The 19,358-nt window shown below is 36.3% G+C and overlaps 1 protein-coding gene across 4 annotated transcripts in view; it reads left to right on the top strand.

Moving 5' to 3' along the window:
* The window catches only part of LOC150099869 (stAR-related lipid transfer protein 7, mitochondrial-like), a 172,119-nt gene that overhangs the window by 54,728 nt on the left and 98,033 nt on the right, over nt 1–19,358 (top strand). For 3 of the 4 annotated variants that reach the window (XM_090403776.1, XM_090403773.1, XM_090403775.1), the window contains exon 4: nt 13,428–13,538. The exons of the other annotated variant lie outside the window; for it this stretch is intronic. In XM_090403776.1, coding sequence (XP_090259902.1) covers nt 13,428–13,538 — 111 coding nt within the window. The remainder of the gene's footprint in view (nt 1–13,427; nt 13,539–19,358) is intronic. 4 annotated transcript variants of the gene reach the window in all.

The raw sequence follows: 19,358 nt of genomic DNA, 5'->3' as shown, positions 1-19,358 counted from the left end.
TTTATTTTGTTCCATGTAAAATTTTTAATTTGTTTTTGAACTGCTAAAGCTTTCTCTAGAACTTTTCTCTGTAACAATCAGTGTACTTTAGAGTGATAAGGAAGAGCAACGCTTAATGTCTCTTCATCATTTGAAGTGCACTGTGAAACTGGTGATACCTTGAAGCATTTGCTCAAATATAGTTAACAGTACTAATAACTTTCCTTTATGTGTCATTGAAAAGAGTAGATTTGGTGCAAAGATTCTGTTAACGTAATATACAATGAAATGAAATCAAGTTATTGAAATTTTGTATTTTATTTTGTAGCAACAAATTCTTCATAGAAGGAGCACTATTTGTGTATACACTTACTGAATTGCACAAATTATGCTTTGCTTCCCGACATTTATCTTTAGAAATATTAAGAATGTCAATTCTACATATTCTTCCCATGAGAGTAGCCAAAGTTAGTAGTTCCTCATTACTTTAAAAGTCTGCAGCTATCACATGAATATAAAATAAAAACTCATGCTGAGTCTGTAATATCAGTAGACTCATCTAGGATAATTGAAAATTAAATATCTTCATTTTTGCAAATTTTTGAAGCTGTTCAGTAACATTGACAGGTAATTCATGTTGTTTGGTTATAGTTCTTTCTCAAAGAACTATAACCAAACAACCAAAGTTATAGATCACCCTGCAGTAGCAGCATTAGCCTGAGTAAAAGCATTTCTTAAATAATATGTCTTGAAGACACAGTAACACCCTTGGTCCATGGGTCCTGCAAGGATGAGGTGGTATTTGGTGAAGGTGTTAATGAGATGGTCATTGTAAGTACAAGTTATCATAAATCTCGTGTTGTAAATTGAGAACTGACTAGTTTAGAAGCCAAAGAAATATAACAAGGATCTGTATTTAAATTTTGTAGATCTGGACAATGCTTATTAGCTGGTCAAAACACTATAATTATATTGTGTAAATAGGACATTATTCAACCAATGCATAGTCTATATTTGAATTGTAAGTTAGCAGTTAGAATTCGGTACAGAAAGATGTTTTGATGTAAAATCAGCTATAAGAGAAGGGTGCTCTCTTATCTCCACTGTTATTCATCATCTGTATGGATCACATTATGAAAAAAAGTGGCCTTAAACTTGATAGCAAAATTGGAGATGTTAATCTCAACTCTTTACTTTATGCAGATAATGTGCTTCTAAATAAATGGATTCTTCAAGTTTTTAGATGTTCTGCAACTTCACTGGCTGCCTTGTTATTTTCTAGTGTTTTAAAATCTTTCTGTCTTTCTCAATCATTGGATCTTCAATGTTTCCTTCCAAACACTTCAGGTATAAAAGTTGCCGTCTCGTTGTGATGTATGATTTTTTAATAGTCTTTCAAAATACCATTTAAATTCCTCAGTTTCTTTTTCTTGTCTAATTAAATATCCTTGTTGTTAGTATTCAGATTTGTATTTTATTTCTCTTTTAAGTATCTCACTGCATCTAAAAAACTTCTGAGCTATTTGTGTTATTTTCAGTTTTTTGAATGAGTTTTTTCTCTGCTAGTCTTTTCTTTCAACAAGTATTTTATTACTTAAATTTCTGCAGCCTCTATAATCTTCATTGTTCTCTGAATGGTTCCTGTAGCATTTTTAACCTTATCTCATTTATGTTTCTTTATGTCTTTCTAAAGTCCACAATTCACAAAAAATTCCACTGTATTTTGTGAATTGTGGACTAAATTCACACAAAATCCACAATTCCACAATTCACAAAAAATTTCAATAATGCATGTAAACATGCATTATTGAAATTTTTTTGTGAATTGAAGAGTTTCTTCAGCACAACAAGATCAAATGAATAATATTTTTGATCTTGTTGAAATGTGCTATTTCTAGGCAATGATCAGTATCTACATCAAGGGATAACTAAATTTGTTTAGATATATGTTTCTTTTGGGAAAAATATATGCTACTGTTACGTCCTTACTTCTCCTTTTTTTTCTTTTCTATATCTTACGCTGCTAGTCTTTATCTTTAATTTCGTCTAATATATTACTTTATTCTTACTTATTTATCTCTATTCGTCTAAATCACTTGATATAACGTTCTTTCTCCCCTTTTCTCTACTATATACCCCTAAGTAAAATATTTACTTATTAATATTTGCACAGCTATCTTAATTTTTTCACACATGCAAATGAAACGTTTATTTCCTATCAAGTATTCTTTCCATTAGTTCTTTGCAGTCTCATTGGCCTCTTTATATCTTATGTTTTATCTAATCACACAACAATCTAATAGAGTTTACCCGATAAGTATTAACAAAATTTTTTTTTTTTTCGCTGCGCCAGCTAATACCTTGGATAAACGGGATTCTTACCCAGGGCGACCCTCTCAGAGTGATACATGAAAATTAGATCGAATTTAATCCTATCCTTCCGTTTTCTTATTTCTTCCTCACAGTCGTGGCTCGCTTTAGGAGTTTTATATACAAGGGTTTAACCCGCTTAGTTCGTTAGTATTTTATGAGCAGTTGTTTTGAATTCATAAGACAAAAGCAGATCAGGCAGGTACTTGCATGAAACATTTTAATAAGCTTGAGGAATTATGCAAATATACATTATAGACATATTATTAGGAATGCTCTCAAGGTAAATCAAGGGCTCAAATTTCAATACACTAGACATACATACAAACTTGCATTGACCACTATTACAAGCATCTATAGCATAAATCCATAGGCTATTATCATACCATCCTAATACACGTGGTCATAAATTAACACAATAACACACTCCATACATTAGGTTTAGCTCGTTCAGAGATATTCTCGGCCTTGTAGGGCAAACAAATCTTAACACAATCTTGGCCCGTACTAAGTCATAGGCTATTCTTACAGTTCCTTAATTTTAGTCCATTACAAAATACTTTCTTAGGGATCATACTCTTCTGTAGCTGGAAATAGGAATTCAGAAGTCTACCTTACCGTCTCTGATCTAAATTTCTTTGACCTTTTTCCTGCCTTGTCTGGTCATCAAGGCCTTCTGTTTTAGTTTCCTATGAGGATATCTCCAGTCGGACTGTACGAGTGGAATCTCAGCGAGAAAGATTGGAGGTGACACGGTAATGTCGCCTTGACCGGACGGCATCCATTTGGTTCCCTCCGTCGCACAGCAACGCACAGCTATCCTAGTCCAAGGATATAGCTTGGCCCATTCCTAACGCTGCGACAGATGAACCAAATGTCTTCCACGACTAGCCAGGAACTTCTCCGACGGCAAACTCGACCACTGTCCGCAAGATCTGGAACCAGGAATCCAAGAAAAAAAAGCCCGGAATGGTGCTTGCATGGCCTTTTTGTTTAATTTTCTCCTCTCGGTATTTCTCGATCTTCACGATGCACGGCAACGCGGTCACGTGTGTTTATGTCAATCTCCTTAGCTCCCTCTATTTAGTCGCACATGTACCTGATTTCTCTTCCTGGAAGATGCTTTGGTTTTTCTTTCCAGTACTTCTTTCCCTCCCTTCTTATGCATAATACAGGATGGCAAAGGTGACCCTTGAACCCTGACTCACAGGCATAGCTATTTTAGTACAAGAGACAGAGTTCTTAAGTGGATTTGCCAGCTTACATTGATCTCTACATCTGGCCCTCACTTAATACAGATTATTTTTAACAGCTCTTTATACAATTTTATGCTATTCCTTAATCTTAAATTGATTTGCATACACAAACAGCTTACATTTTATTCTATTGCCAACATTCCACATTCCCTGCCTAAGTTGTATTAAAGTTGTGACCTGAATATTTTATGTTAAAACATTTCTTAGCTTATTCAGGACACAATACTACTAACTGTGAGTGGAATTAAAGAGATTAACTTTGAATTCTCTGGAGCATGCAAAGTTAATTTGCATAATGTCATGCAGACTATCTGGACCAATGTTGGTCCATATTTTGTTTTCTTTTCATATTTTAAAGTCATGTATGACTAATTTTATTGCTCAGATAAATCATATATTATCCTTTGTAGTTCTTCATTCATAAGATTTATCTTTGACATCATTATCCTACTGTTGTGCTTAGTTGTAGGAGTAAACTGAATACCGAAATCTTGCATCCTGCTTGATCTTTTCTGTATATTGTCTTCATGTGTTTACATATGAAGACGATATGCATATGACCATTGACAATTGCAACATCAAACAGATGACCAGAAATTAGATATAGTGGAGTCAATCATCTATTGATGTGAAAGTTTTTACATCTGGCCAGGTATTGTTATTCACCATAAAACCTACACCATTTTCATGTCTGTAATTGTATGTTCTACTGTAGAATATTGTTCTTTATGTTTCTGTAGGTTTCCATAACCTGGCTATCTCACTTTTTGTATTGCTGAGATCTGAATATTGTAATTGGCTATTGCATCAATTGCCCATGAAAGAGATCCAGGTTGAAACAGTTTTTATATTCCATGTTTCAACTCAAAAATACAAACTGCTCTCTTGTGCTAATCTGAGCAGTTGTGCACTGCTCTTTCCTGTCCACGTCTTGATGTTGTCAAACCATGATATTCTTTTTCTTCCTCTAGTTCCTTTGCCACCAATTCTTCCTATCAAAATAGTTTGTAGAAGTTGGTATTTGCTGTTTCTCATGATGTGACCAAGATATGATGTTTTTCGTTTCTTGATTATTTGTACAAGATGTTTAGCTTTGCCAATGGATTTTAAGACATCTTCATTGGTAATTTTTTCTGTCCATGATATCTTTAGCATTCTTCTGTATAGCCACATCTCAAAGGCTTCGATTTTCTTGATGGTTGTCGCCTTCAATGTCCATGTTTCAACTCCATAGAGCAGAATAGACCACACGTAGCATTTCAGCATTCAGCATCTGACTTCCATGTTTAGGTCTTTATTGCAGTATAGTGTTCTCATTTTCATGAAGGACTGCCGTGCAACTTCAATCCTTGTCTTTATATCTATTTCTGGATCCCACCGTTCATTAAGCCAGCAACCAAGATATTTATATCTTGACACTTGATCAATATTTTTCCCATTGAGTGTCAGTTTCATTGATGAGGCTGGATGTTTGCTGATGATCATGTATTTTGTCTTGTTGATGTTTATATTTATTCCCATTCTTTGGCTTTCTATGTATACTCTGTCAATGAGTTTTTGGAGATCCATAATATTATCTGCAATTAGCACGGTGTCATATGCATATCGAAGGTTGTTAACAATCTTTCCATTTATTGTGATTCCCTCTGCACATTCTTCCAATGCTTTTTTAAAGATTACCTCTGCATATATGTTGAACAGGAGTGGTGAGAGCACACATCCTTGTCTCACTCCTCTTTTGATGTTAATATCACTGGTGGTAATGTTGTCTAATTGAACGGTAGTGACTGATTCCAATACAGATTTGTTATTAGTCTTATGTCTTGTTCGTCTAGCCTTATTTGTTGAAGGACTTCTATTAAGTTAGTGTGTCTGACTTTGTCGAATGCTTTTTCAAAATCTATGAAACACATAAAGACAGATTTCTGTTTTTCTATGCATTTTTGTATCAATATTTGGGTACAGAAAAGGGCCTCTCTAGTACCAAAACCATTCCGAAAGCCGAATTGTGTTTCACTTAGAGTTTCTTCACTTTTTCTATAAATACGATTCTGAATTACTTTCAAAAATATTTGTAACGTTTGGCTCATTAGACTAATAAGTCGGAAGTCACCACAGGAATTCGCTTTGGGTTTCTTTGGGACAGTGATAAATGTAGATTTGAGCCAATCTGATGGAAATTCATCACTTTCATATATTTTATTAAATAGCTTTTCAAGAAGTTTGATGTTATCTAGTTCTATTAATTTTAAAAATTCTGTTTGCACACCATCTGGTCCCACTGGCTTTTCCTGTTTTACTTGTTCGTATAGCATTCTCTATTTCGCATTTCATGATTGCTGGTCATTGAATGTTATCTTTTATATTTATAGGCTTCTGTCTAGTATCATTGAAAAGTTCTGTTACATATTTTATCCAAATCTGTGATTTATTCTCTTCTTCTAGAACTATTTTTCCATTTTCGTCTCTTAGAGACACTATTTGCTTTTTCCTCAGTTTTCCAGAAATTTCGTTGATTTTCTTATACAGATTGAAATTATCATGTTTCTTCTGAAGCAGTTCAATTTCAGTACATAAATTTTTCATTAAATTTTCCTTGGCTTCTTTTATTTTTTTCTCATCATCATCATCATCATCAAATTCCTACCATGTACCCTCAAGGGGTGTACAGGATATGACAGCACTACATGAAAAAATTACATCATGACTAACTTCCTATCTACAATTTTCCTCCAAATCAGTCTGTTACTTGTCAAGACTCCAACATTATCAGATCTTATATTTCTATCGTCTAAGGCACTTTGTACTGTATCAATCCACCTATATCTTGGTCTTCCTCTGGGTCGTTTTCCTGCCAACCTGGCAGAGAACACTTGTTTTGCTAATCTTTCCTCTCCCATTCTATTTAAGTGACCATACCACCTGAGATTAGCTCTGCTAACACATTCCTGGATGCTAATAATGTCAAGTTCTTTCCTAATATCCTCATTTTTAATATGATATTGCCATTGATGCCATCTGTTCACACCTATAATCTTTCTCAGGACTCTCATATCTGCAGTCTCTAGTCTTTGGTCAAGTGTTTTACTTCTGACCCAGCTCTCAGATCCATAAGTTAAAACTGGTTTGAACACTGTCTTGTATACAGCTAATTTAGTGTTCTGACTAATTTCTTTTTTATTCCATATGAATTTATTCAGTTGACTTCCCACCATACCAGCTTTGCTGATTCTGTTGTCTATTTCTATATTTTCATCTTCAGTAAAAATCGTGCCTAAGTAGCTGAAATGTTTTACTTGTTCCACAGGTTCTCCATTCACAACACAGTTGACATTTTCAATGATTCTGCCTATTTTCATTGTCTTTGTCTTTTTATTGTTGACTTTCATACCATATCTATTACAACAGCTATTCAATTTAGTCAGAGAATCTTGCATACTTGTAGCGGATTTATTTAGAAGTATAACATCATCCACATAAAGCAAAGAGCTGACATTAACATCTCCAATTTTGATATCAGGTTTAATACCACATTCCTTCATAATGTGATCCATATAGATAATGAATAACAGAGGAGATAATGTACATCCTTGTCTCACACCAGATTTAACATTAAACCATCTTCCTGTACTTCCTTCAATTCTAACTGCTGACTTACAACTCAAATAAAGACTAAGTATTGCTTGATATAATGCCCCATTGACACCATATAACTGCAGCGTATTGAATAGCTTCTCTCTTGGCACCTTGTCATATGCCTTTTCCAAATCGACAAAACTTAAATACTGATCTTTGTTATATTCCCATGCTTTCTCGACTATTTGTCGTAAAGTGAAGATCTGATCCTGACAGCCTCTATTTGGCCTGAATCCAGCTTGTTCTTCACCAAGCTTTTCTTCCACAATTCTTCTCAACCGTTTCTCAAGTATACTTGCATAGATCTTGCCAGGAACACTCACTCAGTAGGGAAATACCTCTGTAATTCTCACATTCAGTTTTATTTCCCTTTTTATATATGGGTACTATGAGAGCTCTTCTCCAATCATCGGGAATTCGTCCCTCTGTCCAGGCTTTCTGAACTATGCAGTGCAGCCACTGTAAGACTCTTATACCACCATGCTTCAGCATTTTTGGTCGAATATCATCTACTCCTGCTGCCTTTCCACATTTCAGGCCTTTGATGGCTATTTCTACTTCAAGTATGGATATGTAATCCTGACTGCATGCCTGGTCAGTGTTTTTTATCACTGTGCTGTCATCACTGCTTGTTTCATTTAGCAGTTTTTCAAAGTAATTACTCCATACTTCAAGGATATCTTTTTCTCCTGTTTTCATGTCACCTTTATCATCTCTAATTCCTTTTACAGCACTCTTTCCTCCATTCCTAAGCTTCTTCAACAACCTCCAGAATATTTTGCCACCTTCTTGATATTTATTTTCTATATTCTTGCCAAAGTCCTCCCATGACTTTTGTTTAGCTAGTTTTACACACTGTTTAGCTTTCTTACATTTGTCTCTCTATTCTATAAGAGTAAAAGCTGACTTATTTGCCAGGAACTTTTGATATGCTTTCTTATTTGACTTCACTGCCTCTTTAACTTCCTGTGTCCACCAGGGAGTTCTGATTTTTTTATCCTTGCACACAACCTTACCACATGCCTCTCTGGCAGAATCAATCAATGTTTTCTTCAGAGTTTGCCACTGAATCTCCAAGATTTGATTCCTGTTCTCGAACTCTTACATTTTCTTTTCAATAATCTTTCTGCATTTTAGTCTACAGTTCACATCTGAGAGCTGCTCAACTTTTATTCGCTTTAAGACTTTCTTACATGTTATTCTTTTCAATATGAAATTCAGTTTTATCCTGCTCAAGACTAAATAGTGTTCACTTCCAATTTCAAATCCTCTGTACACTCTGGTGTTCTGCACCAGGGAGAAAACATCACTATCAACAATAACATAGTCGATGAGACTTTTCTTATTCCTTGCTTCTTCTCTCCATGTGAATTTGTGCACATTTTTATGTTGGAACGTGGTGTTAGTAATAACCAGTCCATGTCCCGGGCAGAAATCAAACTGGTATTTGCCATTATTATTAGCTTTGCTCTTTTCTCCAAATTTTCCAAAAATATTTTTCTATGTCTGACAATCATTTCCTACTCTTCTATTTAGATCCCCAACAAGGACCAACTTTTCCTTTTTCATTGTGTCAGTTGCTTTTTCTAAAGCCTCAAAAAATTCCTCCACTTCTACCTTAGTAGAACCTTCTGTGGGACCATAGGCACAAATAAGTCTCATTGTCCAGTTCCCCATTCTCATATTTGCCCACATTACTCTACTTGAGACTGCCTGCCATTCAAGAAGATTACCCTCGTATTTTGTGTTGAATACTATGGCTACTCCTTCTTTTCGTTGATTGTCATTGCCTGAATATAACATTTTGTATTTATTGCTCAGAAAGATCTCACCAGTTTTGGTCTTTTTTGTTTCAGTCATCCCTATTATGTCGATCTGGTACTTATCTAATTCCTCAGCTAGCTACATTTCTTTGCCATTCAGGCTTCTTACGTTGATAGTACCGATCTTTAACTCTGGTGATGTTGAGTTGGGGTTTGTTTTCAGATTTGTTCCAGTAGCTGACTTTTCGCTGTTCGCCCTGGTTCCCTGGCAAAAGCAACGAGGGCCTTGTTTAACCGGGCGACGCCCCAGCCAGCTTATTTTTTTCTTGATGATGTTATATGTTTCTGTATACCTGGCAAGGTCTTTGTTTTTGTACATTCTTCTTGTATCAATAAGAGAAAGAATCTCATCTGTCATCCATTCTTGTTGTTTTATATTATTCACATAACCTACTTCTTCAGTACTTGTTGTTACGATGGCATTTTTTAAGCTATTCCAAAGAGATTCCACACTTTTATTTTCTTCTATGTTAATCTGTTGTAATCGCAGGTTAAGCTGTGTCTTGGCACTTTTATTTATATGGGTCTTTCAGTTTTTCTACATCAGTTTTCTTTTTCTTCTTTTGTGATTTTTTAGCTGATTTTAATCTAAGACGTACTTCTGCAACTATGGGATTGTGATCTGATGAGATATCTGCTCCAGGATAAGTCTTTGCCCTCTTTATACTACTGTGGAATCTTTTATTTATCAGTATATAATCAATTTGATTTCTGACAATGTTATGTTGGATATCTTGAGGTGATTTCCAAGTGTACAGTCTTCTGGGTGGAAGTTTAAACCAGGTATTTGCTATTGTTAGATCTTCTTCCTGACAGAACTGAACTAGGCGATCTCCTCTGTCGTTTCTGGTGCCTAAGCCATGTTCGCCAACAATTTCTCCATCACCCCCTCTTCCCACTTTTGCATTGAAGTCACCCATCACTATGTTTATATCATGTTTCTTTGTTAGGTTTTTAATCTCTTTTAGGTGTTCATAAAACTCTTCAACATCTTCTTCACTTTTGTCAGATGTGGATGCATAAGCTTGGATGATATTTATGTTAACGGGGTTTCCCTTAAGTTGTAACAGCATTATCCTTTCAGAAAATGGAATCCAATTTATTACTGATTTATTGATTTCTTCATCTACTATTACAGCTACACTATGTCGATGTTTGTTCTCATCATTCCCAGAGTAATACATTGTCATATTATCTTGTTGACACTTTCCAGATCTTGGCCATCTTGTCTCGCAAATTCCCAAAATCCAGATGCCCAGCCTCTTCATTTCTCTTGTGGCATTTCTTAATTTGCCAGCTTCATAAAGAGTTCTGACATTCCAAGTTGCAATTTTAAAAGTGGACACCATTTTGAGCCCGGAGATTCTTCGCACCCCTGTCCCATTTAAGGGACGCCGGGAACTTGGGGCCAATTGTAAGGGTTTGCTCGCCATGGTGGTTGTTCTGGAGATAAGGTAGAGCAATAGTTTCTCCATTTGCTTTCTGCTCTGCAGTATTACTGATGTACACAATATAATCATATTGCCATCTGCAAATCTCTGATCACAAGCTTTTCCGTCATCATTTGGCTTCAACCTTGTGTCAGTACTGACAATGCTGCTTCCCAATGTCAGGGGCAGTGACCCCAGCAGGTGCTTATTTAATGGCGGCACTACTCGCCATGTCACCGAGTTGTCATTGGGCTTTGTGAGGTTTTAAGTGAAACAGAGTTGCTACTTCTGCTCCCCCACGCCCTGATAGCTCAGTCGCTGTTGGTCCATGGCTGCTTATTCGCCAGATTGCTCTGCTTATATCGCAGCTAGCCTCCATATCTGAAGGCTGTTCCCCGATCCGCCACCTGGGGATACATTCATTGTTTCAATTTAGAAAAAGCAATAGAAAAAGGCTTTAGAAAAAGCAACTGAAACATTCATTGTTTCAGTTGCTTTTTCTAAAGCCTCAAAAAATTCCTCTCGCTTCTACCTTAGTAGAACCTTCTGTGGGACCATAGGCACAAATAAGTCTCCATTGTCCAGTTCCCCATTCTCATATGTGCCCACATTACTCTACTTGAGACTGACTGCCATTCAAGAAGATTAGCCTCGTATTTTGTGTTGAAAACTATGGCTACTCCTTCTTTTCCTTGATTGTTATTGCTTGAATATAACATTTTGTATTTATTGCTCAGAAAGATCTCACCAGTTTTGGTCTTTTTTGTTTCAGTCACCCCTATTATGTCGATCTGGTACTTATCTAATTCCTCAGCTAGCTCCATTTCTTTGCCATTCAGGTTTCTTACGTTGATAGTACCGATCTTTAACTCTGGTGATGTTGAGTTGGGGTTCGTTTTCAGATTTGTTCTAGTAGCTGACTTTTCGCTGTTCGCCCTGGTTCCCTGGCGAAAACAACGGGGGCCTTGTTTACCTAGTGACGCCCCAGCCGGCATGAAATTTTGTCATGTTGTACTATCATTTTTTAATTTGGTTTAACCAATAAGAATACAGTTTGTTCGGCTAAATCCCAAATTGCCAGCCCATCCTCATTCGTTCAGTATCCAAACAATATGGTGTTAATTTTAGAGCATAACTTTTTTAACATAGTTGGACTGATACTATCAGGATCAGATTTTTTAGTATTAAGGCTATTGAGGATTTTCCTGATGAAAGATCAGAGGAGGCATGTTGTGAGCAGTTCGTGGTATAATAAGAGGGTTTTGTTGATTTTCTGTACAAGATTTGGGGGAATTAATGGATGCAAAGCGGTCTGCCTTGTCTTTGAATAATGTCACACGTGACAGTTGAGATGTGGGAGATATAGAAACAAGGAAGGAAGGACATAAGTTACACTAAACAGCTTTAGTAAGTGACCAAGAAGTAAATAAGTGGCATTTGAGTAGAAAGTAAGCTTCTTGTTTGTTTGTTTTTTGCTTTGACCCTTGCATTTAATCCTGAAATCTGTTTGGTTTTGATTTTCTTACCCTTGTTTTAGACTGTGAAGTATAGTGAGTGAGAAGCTGAAGTTTCTAAATCTTTGTTAGTGAACCAGAGCTTATATTGGTTGTTTGCAGTAGAGTGGGGAATGAAGGCCTCATTCCATTAAGGATTAGTTCAGTGATTTGGCCAGAGCAGGTGTTTGGATCAGTACAGCAGAAACAATAATCACCTGAAAAGAGGCATAGAAACACCTCAGATCATTCCAGTTGGCACCATTTGATTGCCATAGAATATAAGGCATATTTGCTGGGGGAAAAAAAAAAATCGAGCTTTAGAAAAGGAATCTTGAACAAAGTAATAATCAGTTTCCAAGAGGAAAGCAAATATCCGCAGTGTATTTGGAATGAGAGTTGTTTAAGGTAAGGCTCAAGATATTATGAGGATTATCTGATATTCTGGTTATCAGGTGAATGATTTATGTTAGCAATTCATTTGGCTTTCTTTCCAGCTTGAACTGTGAAGTTGGAGAAAGGCAGCCAGTTTGCATTTTGAACAGTGTCTCTAAGGAAGATAATCTCACAATTTAGATAATAAGACTTTGAAATCAACATTCAGAGATAAAGAGATCAACATGACTTATAGTTGCTGGGGGAAAAAAAAAAAAAAAATCGAGCTTTAGAAAAGGAATCCTGGACAAGGTAATAATCAGAGTTTCCAAGAGGAGAGCAAATATCTACAATGTATTTGAAATGAGAGCTGTATTGTGTTTAGGTATTATGAGGATTATCTGACATTCTTGTTGGCAAGTGAATGATTTTGTTAGGTCATGAGTATTAGCAAATCATTTGGCTTGCCTCCCAGCTTGAACTCTGAAGTTAGAGAAAGGGAGCCAGTTTGCATTTTAAGCATTGTCTCCAAGGAAGATAATCTCAGAATTTAGATAATAAGACTTTGAAATCAACATTCAGAGATAAATAGAGGTCCTATATAAAGGGACCCCAGAAGTTGTGCTTTATATAGATAGCAATTCACTTGACATCAAGTTGCTTTTTGTATCTCATAATGCATAGCACACTTCCTTTTCAGACATGTATAATGCCATACATTATGGTAAGGATCACTCCCCAAATAAATTTCATCGTTTGTTGAAGTCTCATAATTGGAAGAAACCTGTGGAGATAGTTGGCTGCTCTCTGTGTACAAGTAGCTTGCTTGTGAAAATGCCAACTTTTTGTTTGTTTGTGCTTAGATAAAATAAGGATGGAAACAAGAATATAATTTATCATTTTCATATTTTTTACTTATTGGAATTTATTTAATTCTATTCAGATTTTTTTTTTTACCTGAATTATCATAAATGTAGATTAAATATGTTTCCTCAAAAACCAGATTTTGTCAAGATTACATTGTAGTTTTAATATAATTTTTAAAATTTTATTTTTATCTTATAGACAGACACAGAATATAGAAAACAGTGGGATAAACTTGTTATAAGATTAGATGTGGTGGATAGAGAAAAGGAAGGAGGTTGTGAAATTATTCATTGGGTTATGCATTATCCTGTAAGTTGCAAATATGTATAGAACTAAATGATTGTTTTTTAAAAGGTTATAAAAAAAGCATGTATATTCTATTCTGATCTAAGATTATAATAGTCCATTTAAATTGCATTAATCTTAACAGATGTTAATATTAAGGCACCGCCTGAGGATAAGGAGGCATGGGGGGTGGAATGAGGAGATGCAGTTGGAGATCAAGGAAAAGAAAGAGGCAAAGAAAAAATGGGACATGACTGGAACTAGAGCCGACAAGGAGGCATATAGATTAGCAAAGAAAAATGCAAAGAGAGCTGTGGCAATGACGAAAGCGAGGGCAGTTGATGAGGTTTATGAATAACTGGAGAGAAACGGTGGTGAAGCTCAGTTGTTGAGAATAGCGAAAGCCAGAGATAAGGCCTCGAAAGACATAACATCAGTCAAGCAGATAAAGGATGCCTCAGGAGTAGTATTACAAGAGGAGAATAAAATCAGAGGAAGATGGAAAGAATATTTCTGTAAACTACTAAATGAGGAGAATCCGAGAGAGAGGTATGAGGGTGGAGAAGCGAACGAGAGACCGGTGCAAGACATAAGTAGAGAGGAAGTGGATTGGGTACTAAGAAAAATGAAGAATGGGGCAGACCAGATACCTGGGGAAGTGTGGAAAAGTTTGGACAGTGAGGGCGTGGATATGTTATGGGATCTGATGAGGAAAATAGCCCAACAGGAAAAGATACCAGAGGAATGGAGGAAAAGTATTCTTGTCCCAATCTACAAAGGAAGAGGAGATGTTCAAGACTGTGGCAACTATAGAGGGATCAAGCTGATGTCACACACATTGAAGATATGGGAAAGAGTAATTGAAGGAAGGATACAGCAGGAAACGAAAATTGGTAAGGAGCAGTTTGGATTTATGCCAGGAAGAGGGACAATGGGATACGATATTTGCGCTAAGGCAATTGATGGAGAAATGTAGAGAGATGCAAGTGGATCTGCACATGGTGTTTATAGACCTGGAAAAGGCATACGACAGAGTGGCCAGGCAGGAGGTATGGAGGTGTATGAGGAAGAAGGGGATGTCGGAGAAGTACGTGAGGTTGGTGAAGGAGACGTATGAGGGAACAGAAACTCAGGTCAGGTCTAGTGTCGGCATGACAGGATGCCGGCATGGAGCATGCTGTTTGCTGATGACATTGTTCTATGCGAATCATCCTGAGAGAAGCTTGAAAATACCCTGGAAGAGTGGAGAAAGGCATTGGAGGAGAGAGGCATGAGAATTAACCGGGTGAAGACTGAATATATGTCAACGGGGAGTGACGAGGATATGGCCATACGACTCCAGGGTGAAAGGCTAATTTCAGGGAAGAAATTCAAGTACCTTGGGTCGGTTGTCGAGAGGAATTGTGACTTGGATGAGGAAATACAGCACCGAATAACATGCGGTTGGATGAATTGGAGGAAGATGAGCAGGGTCTTGTGCGACAAGAGAGTGAGTTGTAAGAGGAAAGGAAAGCTGTATAAGATGGCGGTGAGGCTGGCGATGCTCCATGGTGCAGAGACGTGGCCTGTAACCAAGGCACAGGAGAGGAAGATGGAAGATACAGGATAAGGAATGACTACATCAGAGGGACGGTTAAGGTGGGACCAATTGGCAAGAAGATACAAGAAAGTAGGCTGAGGTGGTTTGGACATGTAGAGAGGAAGGGTGAGGAGTATGTTGGTAAACGAGTGGAGTATATGGAGTTGGAGGGAAGGAGGAAAAGAGGCAGGCCCAAGCTCAGGTGGAGGGATAAGGTGACAGAGGATCTTAGGGAGAAAGGATGGAGTCTGAAGGACGCCCTGGATCGGAGAACTTGGAAGCGGAAGGTTAAAGATCGGTGCCCGACTCCATTTAACATGGGATAAGGCATAGTGAAAGAAGAAGAAGAAGAATACTCTTGTATATTTCAGTGGTTCCACATATAGGAGGTTTACATTCTATATACAGAGCCGAAAAATAAGAATATAAATAAATGCATCTGCATTCCAGAGGAGCAGCTATAAATGGCATCGTACCTCATGTTACAGGTGGCCAAAATTAAATACCAACAGGTCTAGCCAGTTGTCTGTGCTTGTGGTTTTGGCAGAGGACCAGAAGTGAAAATTTGACTACAGTCTTCCAAAAATATCAGAAAATAGAAAAAACAGAGACATGTACATATGCTCATAAAATATCAGAACAATGAGAGAAGAAGCAAACCTTCTAGAGTTGGAAGAAGAAATAAAGGAAATTAAATGAGACATCATTGGACTCAGTGAAGTAAGAAGGAAAGGGGGAAAACATGCACATAAGAAGCAATGGGCATATGCTCTACCTACGGAAACACAGAAAACAATATAAACGGAGATGATTTTCTAATTCACAAGCAAAGAATACAAGAGATAATAAGTATAGTACACAAGGAATATCAGATAGAATGGCCCAACTGATTCTGAAAATCAACTCGAGATATAAAATTAAAATCATTCAAATATATGCACCAACAACAAGCCATGAAGACAGTGAAATAGAAGAATTTTATAAAAAACTAGAAGACCTTATGAACAAAGAAAAAAACTCGTACCTTAATCATAGCTGACTTAAACTCAAAAATAGGAATAAAATCAAATGCACACGAACTTTCAACAGGAAAATTTGGACTAGGAGACAGGAATGAATGTGGATAAAGATTAATCCAATTTGCAAGAAAAATCAGCTAAAAATAGCCAAGACCTTTTTTAAGCAAAGACTTCAACAAAGATGGACATGGAAATCAACAAACGATATAACAAAAAATGAAATAGATTATATCCTAACCAACAGAATGAATATAATTAAAGATGTAGATGTCTTAAATAAAATCAATACAGGAAGCAACAGTAGAATACTAAGAGGAAGAATAAGTATAAATACAGGTATCCCTTGCTTAATGGGGATTTGATTAACACAGTGAAAGTAATTGTGACAATCCCTTTATATATGCGACAAGAGTTTTAATCAACGCACCTTTAAATTTACCGCGCAAAAGCATTCAAGCTTCGAGGAGTATTTACTGGCCGAGAGAAAGAAAGTCGTGAGCATGATGATGTCATTCCTCCCATTAAGTATTAAGAGTGGGTGTATTACAAGCTTCAGTTGTTCTGCTGTATTTACAAATTATGTTCTTCATAAATTTTACAGCCCATTAATCATGTCAAAGAATAAGAGCAATCCCACAACTGTGGGATTATTCTTATTGGTGAAAATTGCTCTTATTGGATTTAGTGAAAAAAAAGAGGAGGAAAGTAATTACCTTAGATACAAAACTTGATATCATTAAAAGATGTTTAAACATGGTGAAAGTAAAAGTAAGATTGCACACAAATTTGGTTTTAACGAGTCTACAGTATTGACTATTTTATCCAAAGCTGATGAGTATTGCGAGCAAGGTAAAGTTGCATCTACATCTGCAAGATGTAGATGCAACTTTACCTTGCATATGCAATGTAAAGGTTACATATGCAATGCACATGTAACCGAAGTGCTGTAATGGTTGAAATGAAAGCTCTATTGATTATTTGCTAGAAGACTGCAATCAAAAGAGAATTCAAGTACCTATAATATCACAGCCAAAGCTCTAAGCCTCTTTTCAAGATATAAAGAGACTAAAAAAGAACATAATTCAAAATTCATAGCTAGCAAAGGCTGGCTTGAAATTTTTAAATCTAGGGCTAGACTAAAGAATGTGAAAATAATAAGTGAAGCTGCAAGTGCCGATGAACATGCTGCATCTACATTTTCTGCTGAGCTGCACAGAAAATTATCGAAAAAAATGATTACGATTACCGCCAAATTTTCAATGTAGATGAAACTGGCCTCTATTGGAAAAAATTGACATCTAGAACTTTTATATCAAAAAAGAAGCAGCGCAACCTGGCTATAAAGTATCAAAAGATCACTTAACAGTTATGCTTGGAGGGAATGCTAATGGAGATTTTAAATTGAAGTCGCTGCTTGTCTATCAAACTCGGAACCCAAGGGCTTTAAAAAGATGTAACGAGAACTCTTTACCTATAATAATTTGTTGGGTGAATCAGAAGGCTTGAGTTACCCAAAGCCTATTCAAAGATTGGTTTAAGTTTTATTTTTGTCCAGCAGTTGAAGCTTATTCAAGAGAAATAACTTAGCTTTCAAAGCTGTTTTGCTTTTAGATAACGCACCTCGTCATCCAAATTCTCTTAATGATTTGTGTGAGAATGTGAAAGTTTTATTTTTTCCACCAAATACAACATCATTGCTACAACCCATGGGCACGGGCGGCATTGCAACTTTCAAAGCCTATTTTCTTAAAAAGACATTCTCGAAGGCAGTAGAAACAATTCTTCTTCTTCTTCTCTTCCGTCTAAGACGGGTTGAGTCTTCTCTTGAGCAGGATCTTCCAGTCTTCTCTATTCCTTGCTGTTCGAAAAAGTTCCGTATATGTTCTGCATCCCGAGATGTTCTTTATTAATTTCAGCCAGGTAATTCTTAGTCTTCCGGGTCTTCTTTTTTCAGTTGGAAAAGTATTGATTAGGACGTTAGGAAGTTTGTCTGCGTCCATGCGTACAGTGTGTCCAAACCATCTCAGTTGTTGTTTTCTAATTTATTCTATTATTGTATTTTTATACAATAGTTCTTGTCTGACTGTGATGTTTGTTTTCTTTTCTGTCCAACTTGTTCTATTTATTTTTCTTAAGCATTTCAAATGCCAGCAGTTTTTTCTCCTCTCTTTTTTTAACTGTCCACACTTCTGCTCCATAGATGACTGTTGGTATAATTATTGCTTCATATAATTTGATTTTGGCTTGCTTAGATATCTTGTTTGTTTTCCAGATTTTCTGTAATTTTCCCATGGTGGTCCATCCTATCGCTATTCTGTGTTTTATTGTTTTGAGTTCATCTATTGTTTCTGTTAGTTTTGATCCAAGGTATATGAAGTTGTCTACTTGTTCTATTTGTTCTCTGCTTAGGGTGGCTGAGATGGTAGTTCCATTCCTCCCTATTTTCATCACTTTTGTATATTTATTGTCATGTCATATGTTTTACAGGTTTCGTTTAGCTTGTTGATCAACTTTTGTAGTTCATTTGGGGTTCATGCAAGAAGGACGAGATCATCTGCATATTTGATATTATTTATGTTTAAACCATTGACATTGATTCCAGGCTCATTGTCTATTGCCTTCTTTACAACTTCTAGATATATGTTGAATAGGCATGGGGATAATGGGCATCCTTGCATTACTCCTTTTTGGGTCTCTATGGGTTCTGTTGTGAGTGTGTCCTTTTTAATTATTGCATTTGTCTTAGAGTAATATTTTATCAGAAACTGTATTATATATTTGTCTATTGCTTTTTCTAGTAGAATTTTAAGAAGGATTTCTCTGTTGATGTTATCGAAAGCTTGTTTAAAGTCCAGAAAACAATAATATAGTTCTTTATGGTCTTCTCAGCTGAGCTCTGCTAGTTGGTGCAATGTGAAAATTTGGTCTATTGTTGAATAGTTTCCTCAGAAACCAGCTTGTTCTATGACTATCATTTCTTCATAGGTGTTTTTTAATCTATTTTGTATAATTCTTATGAATATTTTATAGGTGTGAAGGAGTAAATTGATTGGTCTGTAATTTCTGCAGTCTCTTTTGTCTCCTTTCTTGTATATTGGGATGATCTTTCCAGTTCTCCAGTCATCTGAGATCTCTCCTGTTTGTAGTATTTTATTGAATAGGGTTGTTAAATATTCTATTGATATGCTCCCTCCATATGACCACAGTTCAGTAGGGATAGTATCAATGCCTGGTGCTTTATTGTTT

The sequence above is a fragment of the Typopeltis vanoorti genome, chromosome 14 (genome assembly GCF_054136105.1).
Source record: "Typopeltis vanoorti isolate ZY-2024b chromosome 14, IOZ_Tvanoo_1.0, whole genome shotgun sequence".
NCBI classification, from domain to species: Eukaryota; Metazoa; Arthropoda; class Arachnida; order Uropygi; family Thelyphonidae; genus Typopeltis; species Typopeltis vanoorti.
Note: the sequence above shows the minus strand (reverse complement) of the source record. Positions and strands in the feature narration are given on the sequence as shown.